General features: G+C 38.3%; 1 protein-coding gene across 1 annotated transcript in view; it reads left to right on the top strand.

The window, feature by feature from the left end:
• The window catches only part of heatr5b (HEAT repeat containing 5B), a 48397-nt gene that overhangs the window by 17794 nt on the left and 20607 nt on the right, over window positions 1-9996 (top strand). The window contains exons 15-21 of the mRNA XM_061910600.1: window positions 5276-5439; window positions 5568-5743; window positions 7230-7335; window positions 7432-7622; window positions 7763-7922; window positions 8098-8287; window positions 9316-9485. Of these exons, the coding sequence (XP_061766584.1) occupies window positions 5276-5439; window positions 5568-5743; window positions 7230-7335; window positions 7432-7622; window positions 7763-7922; window positions 8098-8287; window positions 9316-9485 (1157 nt within the window). The remainder of the gene's footprint in view (window positions 1-5275; window positions 5440-5567; window positions 5744-7229; window positions 7336-7431; window positions 7623-7762; window positions 7923-8097; window positions 8288-9315; window positions 9486-9996) is intronic.

The raw sequence follows: 9996 nt of genomic DNA, 5'->3' as shown, positions 1-9996 counted from the left end.
GACTTTTTTTGGGCTCTGGGAATCACTAATAAGCCGGAGTCCTTTGAACGCAGATTTATTGCCGGGACATATGGTACAATGCAATGGGCAAGATAGGCTGGAGCTAGACCGTGTAGTATTTTATACATAAGTAGTAAAACCTTAAAATCACATCTTAAGTGCACAGAAAGCCAGTGCAGGCGATCCAGTATACGCGTAATATGATCAAACTTTCTCGTTCTTGTCAAAAGTCTAGCAGCCGCATTTTGTACCAACTGTAGTCTTTTAATGCTAGACATGGGGAGACCCGAAAATAATACATTACAGTAATCGAGACGAGACGTAACAAACGCATGGATAATGATCTCAGCGTCGTTAGTGGACAAAATGGAGCGAATTTTAGCGATATCACGGAGATGAAAGAAGGCTGTTTTAGTAACACTCTTAATGTGTGACTCAAAGGAGAGAGTTGGGTCGAAGATAATACCCAGATTCTTTACCAAGTCGCCTTGTTTAATTGTTTAGTTGTCAAATGTTAATGCTGTACTATTAAATAGAGGTCGGTGTCTAGCAGGACCGATAATCAGCATTTCCGTTTTTTTGGCGTTGAGTTGCAAAAAGTTAGCGGACATCCATTGTTTAATTTCATCAAGACACGCCTCCAGCTGACTCCAATCCGGCGTGTTGGTCAGCTTTAGGGGCATGTAGAGTTGGGTGTCATCAGCATAACAGTGAAAGCCAACACCGTATTTGCGTATGATGTCACCTAGCGGCAGCATTTAGATGCTGAAGAGTGCAGGGCCAAGGACAGAACCCTGGTGAACTCCACACGTTACCTTAACATAGTCCGAGGTCACATTGTTAAGGGATTCGCTCTGCATCCTGTCAGTAAGAAAAAAGTTAAACCAAGACAGGGCTAAGTTTGACGTACCAATTTGTGTTTTGATACGCTCTAATAAAATATGATCGACGGTATCGAAAGCACCGCTAAGATCGAGGAGCAGCAATATAGATAACGCATCAGAATCCATCGTTAGCAATAGATCATTAGTCATTTTTGCGAGGACTGTCTCCGTAGAGTGATTTGCCCTGAAACCGGATTGAAAGGTTTCACATAGATTGTTAGACGCTAAGTGTTCATTTAGCTGCTCTGCAACAATTTTTTCGAGGATTTTTGAAATAAAGGGAAGGTGAGACACTGGTCAGTAGTTTACCATGAGGTCAGGATCGATGTTAGGTCTTTTAAGGAGAGGATGAATAACTGCTTTTTTGAATGCTAGGGGAACAGTGCCAGGGGAAAGTGAAAAGTTTATAATATTTAGCACTGATGGACCTAATAATACAAAGAGCTCCTTGATAAGTTTCCCAGGAAGTGGGTCAAGTAAACAGGTTGTTTGTTTTATTCCATTTAAACGTTGTAACAAATCTTTTAATGTTATTTCCTCAAAACGAGAGAAACTATTTTGGAGGGCAGTATCCGCCATATATACAGTCGTATCTGTGTTAATAGAACCCAGTTGTAGCTGGGACGCATTGTCTTTAATCTCCTTTCTAATGACTTAAATTTTCTTATTAAAGAAGTGCATAAAGTCACCTGCTGAGTGGGTGGAGCTACTGGAAGGAGTCCCTTGTTGGGTTAGCAATGGTACCGTACTAAATAAAAATTTAGGATCGTTAAGGTGGATGAGATTTGAGTAATATTTAGCTTTATATTCATACAGTGTGTGTGTGTGTGTGTATATATATATATATATATATATATATATAATATATATATCGGGTGCATCAGGGACGGCAGAGAGGAGGAGTTTCAGAACCTGGTGAGGGACTTTGTTGTCTGGTGCCACACGAACGTCTTGCAGCTCAATCCGTCAAAGACCAAGGAGCTGGTCATTGACTTTGGGAGGTCGAGTCCACGGTCACAACCTATTGTGATCGAGGGAGTTGAGGTACAGACCGTGGACTCATTCAAGTACCTCGGGGTTTGGGTGGACAAGCTGGACTGGACTGTTAACACGGACCACCAGTACAAGAAAGGACAGAGCAGGCTGTACTTCCTCAGGAGACTGCACTCCTTCAACATTTGTAGAAAACTCCTGTGGATGTACTACCAGTCTGTGGTTGCCAGTGTTCTGTTCTACATGGTAGTGTGCTGGGGGGGCAGTACATCTAAGAAGGACAGCTCCAGACTTGAGAAACTGATCAGGCGGGCCGGTTCTACAATCGGAATGAAACTGGACTCACTGGTGACGGTGGCAGAGAAGAGGACTGTGGACAAAGTAGTGAGCATCCTGGATGATGCCAGTCACCCTCTCCATAGCGTTATCAGTAGCCAGAGGAGCCTGTTCAGTGCTAGACTGCTTCATCCCAAGTGCAGGACTAATAGACTCAAGAACTCCTTTGTCCCACACGCCATTAGACTGTACAACTCCTCTCTGGGACGGGGGACGGGGGGTATTAGGATGACAGGGGATGCAAAACATTAACAGTGCAATACGTTTTTTCATAACATGGTCACTACTGCCTACTTTGTCTTGTTATATTCTAATTTTACTGGTATATTGTTATTCCCATTGTTTTTATTCTTTTTGTAATATTTCTCTATTTTGTTTCCTTTTAAACCCCCATTATTTACTTTTTACTTTTTTCTTTAAATTGATCTCAACTCTGTACACTGCTGCTGGAATTTTAATTTTCCTGAAGGAACTCTCCTGAAGGAATCAATAAAGTACTATCTATATCTATCTATCTATATATATATATATAATGTCGCTCTCACTCTCTTTAGCCTGCTTTCTCTGTCTCTGCTTTGTGTATATGTCCCTCTCTCTTTGTATATTTGTCACTCCCTCCCTTTCAGTGAAACTCATGCTACTCACAAGACTTGTTACATTAAACAAGTAGAAAAAACTAAAAGACAAAATGTGCTGTAAAAAAGCACTACAGTACAGCAGTGGTACAAGTATAACTAGCTCTAAAGACACAAACATATTCAAGCCTTCTTTTCAGTGAAAGTCGGCCATAATTCCAGCGAAGGTAGTGATATTTTCAATTGTTTAACTGTTACAGACTGGAGATTGTAGTGTTGTGGAGAATGAGGGACATAATTAATACATTGGAGCCTCTGTAAAAGTCTACACAATTTTACCGAGTAAGTCATGCCAGATTAGTATAACAGCATAAAGGATGAAGTCATTTGTACCAATAGTGAAAATTGAATACAGTGGAACCATGGTTTATTTCGTTCTTGAAGATGATTCATAAAATCGAACAATGTAAATATAAATAGTCTGTTCTAGCGTTGACAAAAGTCCCTATTTTAGTTAAGGTTTGTACACTTTGAACACAATATAAAGCGATATACAGTACTGTTTATCAAACAAACTTAAACAAGGTGGTGACGGATCAACTTTCTATTTAATAAAAAAACAAAAACAACTAGCTGCTGTATGCTCTGCTGTGCCATTACGCGCACACACACACACACACAGAAATCCCTATGTTGCCCTTTCACAAACAAAATCCTTAACTTTAACAACCATATTGCTAAAATAAAAATAATTTAAAAAATGTAAAACGCACCCACATTGATATCATCAGAGAGAAAAGAAAAAGTTGCAGGCAGAGGGAGAAGGAACAGGGAAAGGGAGTGGGGAGGGTGGAGCCGTGTCTGCGTGTTTGTGCTTTGGAAAAGCGAGGGGCTGTGCCGGAACAAGGGCAAAGCTTGCGTCTTCTCTGCTTTGATATAAGGCTGCTATGGCATCTTTTCCAAGAAAAGACAGGGCTCATCACATTTAAAACATGATGTGGTAATGCGTCTGAGCGCCATTAATAAATTCGCTACAAATAGTCTATTGTTTTTTTGTTTTATTACCACACAGCGATTCACTTTCTCTTTCCACGCTGGTCTCTTGACTTTTTGGCAATCCTATTGAGTTAGCGAAATGGACAAACTTGTCAAACGGCAAATAAACAAAGGAATGGTGCACATTCTGGAGTGTTGAACTTGACTCTTCCTGTTAAGTGGAAGACTGCGCCTACCCAACAATGTTTCACCCTGCTTTCTTGCAGGCAAGCGCCTGTTGTTGTGTTCATCCACAGAGACATGGTTCGCACACAGAGGCATACAGTATGTGGCTTAATTTTAAAGTTCGCAAATAGAGGGGTTTGTAAATCATGGTTCCAATGTATGTTAAGTTAATATATCAAGTTAGTTTTTATTGTCTGAGGGTTTTACCACAGTTTTGTAAGTATAAGGTGTTACATTAATAAACACAATGACATGGTCCCATTCATCCATTTTCTACCGCTTATTCCCTTTTGGGGTCGGTCATGTCAGAGCAACACAAATATATATGTATATTAATTTGAAGATAAACAATGCCACATTGATAGAACTGACCTACAATCATTTATAACATAAAATAAAGTCTTACATTAAACAAGAAACTGTACCAGATTGCTTCACATTGTAGGAAATCAGATCAAATCCTACCAAATCATATTGTTACATATCAAAATCTATCGTTTCTGAATCGGATTGTTCTCTGTGTATCTGAATAGGAATCAAATTGTTTCATATTGTGCAGATGCACACCTCATCTAAACAAACAAATGCAAGGCAAAAAGACCTAGGTAGTGTGCCAGCGTCATTCAGTATGGATCGGGAATTGTGCTATTAACGCTACAATTCAGCTAATACAGAACTTGAATTAAAACCGTCCAACTTACTGTTCCTCACATCATTGCGATTTCCTAAAAAGACATGTTGTGAATATATTTATTTTTTGACTAAAATGTTTATTCATTTGAGAATTTTATACATTGCAAATTATTTCTGCTCAGAGTATTTTATCCATACATCCATCCCTCCATCCATCTGTTTTCTACCGCTTGTCCCTTTTGGGATCGCGGGGGGTCGCTGGAGCCTATCTCGGCTGCATTCGGGTCATGAATCATTTAAAAAATCATTGAATCAGTTTACACACAAGCTACATTTTTCAATTTGTTCCCTTACTGTACCAAAATTTGCCCGAACCGTGGCCTTAAATCAGAGATACGCACTGAATTAAACATCCTTACTGTTCAAATATTATTTGCAGTGATAATAATGTATTTATCACGTTTTGTACAATCAGTGGTTTCAAAATGTTGAACTGTCTTGAGTAAACAAATTTCTTTCTTTTTTTTTTCATTAAAAAAACATTTATTTTGCTGTCCACTTTAAAACTACACCCTACAGTAGTTTTAGAAGATGAAATTAAGATATTTTCAACTTTGTACTGTGCTCTTGTAGGCATCTTTAATGCCCTCCTCAGGGAGCTGGTGGCAGAATTCACTTTGACCGACAATTCGTCCAACACCACCACCTCTTTGTTGCGCTCTCTCTGTCACTATGATGACAGTGTGCTCATGGGCTCCTGGTTGCAAGAAACTGACCACAAGTCCATTGAAGATCAGGTAAAAAGACTAATATGAGCATGTATGTGCTGTAAATGCAGATATTATGTGTTCATTTGAAATGTTTTTAGTTGGATTCAAGGCCACTATTGACCGCCATTGATATTCAAACTATTTTTGTGTAACAGCTGCAGCCTAATAGTGCGTCTGGCAGTGGGGCTCTGGAGCATGATCCTTCCTCCATTTACTTGCGAGTGCCTGTTGGTGAAGCCATTCCAGGGCCGCTCCCTTTGGGAGTGTCGGTCATAGATGCCTCTGTGGCTTTGTTTGGAGTAGTTTTCCCCCATGTGTCTTTCAAACACAGGTGAGCCTTTAAGTCATGAGCACTAATACTTGTATTCCTCATCATACATTGACCGTAGTCTAAATATTACATTATTATCTCAATTTACAAGTTTAATTGGTTATATGACTGCGCACTTAACTTAAAACGCTTGAATTAACGACACTCATTGAAAATAATAAAAATCTATTTAAACATCACACTTTTAACATGTAACATACATTTTAAAAAGGAAAGAAAACTTTTAGATAAGACATATTGTATCAAAAACAATACAATAGAATGTAGTACGAACAACTACAATAGTTTTATGAAGTCATTTTATAGTAATGTACAACATTGGAATCCTACTGTATCTCCTTACTACAGCTTCTCCATATTTTCATTGATACATGTCCACCTTTTAAATTTTACTTTACCATTTCTGGCTGGCATGAAACTCCTCCTGCGTATGGTGCAGACTCGCAGTGCTACGCTCGAATTGCTTCGCCAAGTCTACACTACACACTAGGCCTTGTTTATAAGGATTTATCTTTTTAATTCAATGAATATCATCTACTTATTCTCAGCAATGTATTTCACACTTACTTTCTTCTTTGCCATGGTTGGAAAAACAAATTTATGTCAATCTCTAGCTATAAGATAATGTTTACTGTGACATCTGCTATGCCAACTAATGGGGAGGATGATTGCAACTTAAAGGGGCTCCAATATGGAAAACCAATGTTTATCTGTTGATAACTTTTTGTTTATTTGGGATCTTCGTAAGTCCCAAACATTTGATATCATACAATTTTCCTGAGGGAACTCTCTTGAAGGAATCAAAAAAGTACTATCTATCTATCTACCATGGAGAGATGGTGAATATTTTTTACATGTAAAACAATCTTGCCTTCCTTCATACTTGATGTATTTTGCCTTAGTCACGTCAGCAGATATCTCCATGTGTGGTAGAGATTTTTTTTTTATATTTATCCAGTTGTAGTCAATAAGTTCCTTCTTTTTCTCTATCCCCTTGTTGTGAGGCAGACTGACTTGTACATGCACATGCATGCTAAAATCATCCACAGTTGCAATTTCTAATAAAAAGTAGATTGTAGTTCTGGCTTATATCTGTCATCAGACTATATGGAAGCGTTAAAAACTACAACATGGCTGACAGGGTGGAGATATAGTTGAAGTGGGCTTTGATGGTAGGAGGGCCTTGAGACGTAAATAAGAAAGCGCTTCGAAAATGGTTTGTAAAACATTATCTATGCAAAATTTTTGCAAAACCACCACCATTACATGTGATGTCGACCCCAAGGAAGTGATTTAAATAGAGAAAATAATCATTATATGGCCCCTTAAAGGACAACAATTATCCAAGAGACAGCTGTTAAGTTAAGTTAAGGCACTACTGTATTTTGCTTTTTGGTTTGTGGCTTTGTTTGTGTTCCTTGCTGTTCTTATTTGCAGTTAGGTAAATGATTACTTAAGTTGTGAATACTGTATGTTTACCTTTTAGGTTACAAATGTTAGACCACTTTGCAGAATGTATCAAGCAGGCTAAAGGTGTTCGTCAGCAGTCCGTTCAATTGAACATCTTCACTGCTGTGCTGAGTGCTCTCAAGGTAAGAAAAAGCCATGCAAGAAAAGGCTATTGTGTTTCTTTATTCATATAATATTAATTTATAACCTGCCTTTCTGGTTTTGTACCTTACTTGAAGGGTTTGGCTGAGAACAAGAGTACTTTGGGCCCTGAGGAGGTTCGCAAGTCTGCCCTGGCCCTGGTGATGGGGGCCTTGGACAATTCTAATCCTATTCTGCGCTGCGCTGCTGGTGAGGCCCTCGGCAGAATGGCTCAGGTGGTGGGAGAGGCTACTTTCATCGCTAGAATGGCACAGACCAGTTTTGACAAGTAAGTATATTTACTCTTCTCTAGTTTTGATAGTATATTTATACAGAATCCCATGAGACCGTCTGTTTTGGAGAGAAAAAGATGGTGTTTGAAATGTTGATTTAAAGTGATGAATACTGTTTTCTTTCCTTTGTTTTCAGGCTCAAGTCGGCCCGTGATGTGGTGTCAAGGACGGGTCATTCACTGGCTCTCGGCTGTCTGCATCGATATGTTGGAGGGATTGGCTCTGGCCAACACTTAAAGACCAGTGTTAGCATTCTGCTGGCCTTAGCCCAGGATGGATCCTCTCATGAGGTTCAGGTACAGTGAAATAAATACTCAACAGGAAAATACTTTTCCTTTTTTGGGAGTAGTTTAACCTTCAATATTTTTTTAAAATATGTTCAGTATTATATTTCTTTCTGAACTGTTATTAAGTATAAGTCCTTCACTGCATACGTACATCTCGATATAAATTCTGTCCATTTTTTAACAGACATGGGCTTTGCACTCTTTGGCTCTAATTGTGGACTCAAGTGGTCCCATGTACAGAGGCTATGTGGAGCCTACCTTGTCCCTAGTTCTTACCCTGCTCCTCACAGTTCCCCCGTCTCACACAGAGGTGCATCAGTGTTTGGGCCGTTGCTTGGGAGCCCTTATCACTACTGTTGGTCCAGAATTACAAGGTAAATCTATCTGACAAAAAAATAATAATAATACTTTGATTTGCACTTAGCTCTCTCTACCAGCAGGTGGTAGTATCACCAACATTAATCCGCAGATGTTAAAGGGGAACTGCACTTTTTTTGGAATTATGCATATCATTCATAATCATTATGTAAGACAAGAGCACATATGTTTTTCTATTTTTATGCATTTTAAATATTTAAATAAATGCGATCAAAAGCCTGCATGCAATGGAGCCTATTGGAGTCGCTCTACTCTGCCTATAAAGCGCTTAAAAACAGTCAAACACCTCCATTAAGGTTTTATATACACGCTGTATGTATGTATACATGTAATGTAGTAAAAGACACATTTATAACATGTCATACTTATTTATTTTGATATTTTAAGCATACGTTGGTTCATTAATTTCATGAACGCATCTCAACGACAACATCACTGATTACCACTTGCTGCAGACTTTATGAGAGCCAACAAACATAATAAAACATCACTTACTTTTGACAATGTCAGCTGTCACTGGGTTGCCGACTGCTAGGATGTTCATATATTCCCGTTTAGATGAAGAAAAGACTCATAATTCTTGTGAAGAAAAGGGGTGTAGAAATAAGAGCCTTTACGTGTCTTTCTCGTCATTTCTTGGTTTAAGTTGGATGCCAAAGTTGCCCAACTTGCAGATGAATTCTTCATCCTTCTACTATCCAGGTGAGGGAAATTATTTTATGATTTAAAATAAACTTACTACCTATTTAGGTCAAATAATGTAAATGGAGTATTGTTAGCGCTTTTTTGATGAATATTTAGAGGGCTTCATGGGCAGTATAGAGGACCTCCTATTTAAGATGACTTTTATTAACGAGTCAAAATGCATAACAAAAAAACATCTGTCATTGTGTCTCTCATAATGAATTTGAACGATGGGGAAAATTTAAAAAAAAAAGTGTAGTTCCCCTTTAACTGGTAAAAAAATGATATATCTTTGTGGTTGCTCCTATCTACATAATCCCTATATGTTGACTACTTATAGGAAATGGTGCCACCATCTCCACCATCCGCTCATCCTGCCTGGTTGGCTGCGCAATAATGCAGGATCACTCAGACTCTCTGGTGCAAGCAGCCGCCATCTCATGTCTGCAGCAGTTACACATGTTTGCTCCTCGCCATGTCAATCTCTCAAGCTTGGTGCCCTGTCTTTGTGTAAGATGATTGGGAATTTATTTAAAATGTTTCTCTTAGTTTGGAGTAGGGCTGCAGCAAGCAATTATTTTAGTAATGGTGTAATATATCAATTAGTTCAGTTAATCAAGTAATTGAATAATACACACTTTCTAGCTTCAACGTGTCTTTAAAGAAAATTGTTCACATGAAAAAGGATTTTGTAATGAACTTTATTTTGTCTTCTTTTAAATGCACAAACTATTGAAATTGCACTTTTAATCATTGGAGCATCACTATAAAAAATATGTTTATTAAAAGAATGAGTAAAAAAACAACATTGTAGCCAAAAACCAGGCAATAGAAAATAATTATCCAAACTAAACAAAAACACTGATAACGAATGATAAATTAAAGTGACGAAATATGTAACACATTTGAAAAAGGTATTAATTGGAGGCATAGTGTTTGAGTTTGGGATAAACCCTTTAATAGCATTATGCTAACATGTCTTTATATTTGTCATGCAAGTCAAACATGAAATGGTGTGAGC

This window comes from Nerophis ophidion, linkage group LG09 (assembly GCF_033978795.1).
Source record: "Nerophis ophidion isolate RoL-2023_Sa linkage group LG09, RoL_Noph_v1.0, whole genome shotgun sequence".
Classification (NCBI taxonomy): domain Eukaryota; kingdom Metazoa; phylum Chordata; class Actinopteri; order Syngnathiformes; family Syngnathidae; genus Nerophis; species Nerophis ophidion.
This window is presented reverse-complemented; position numbering and strand designations above follow the sequence as displayed.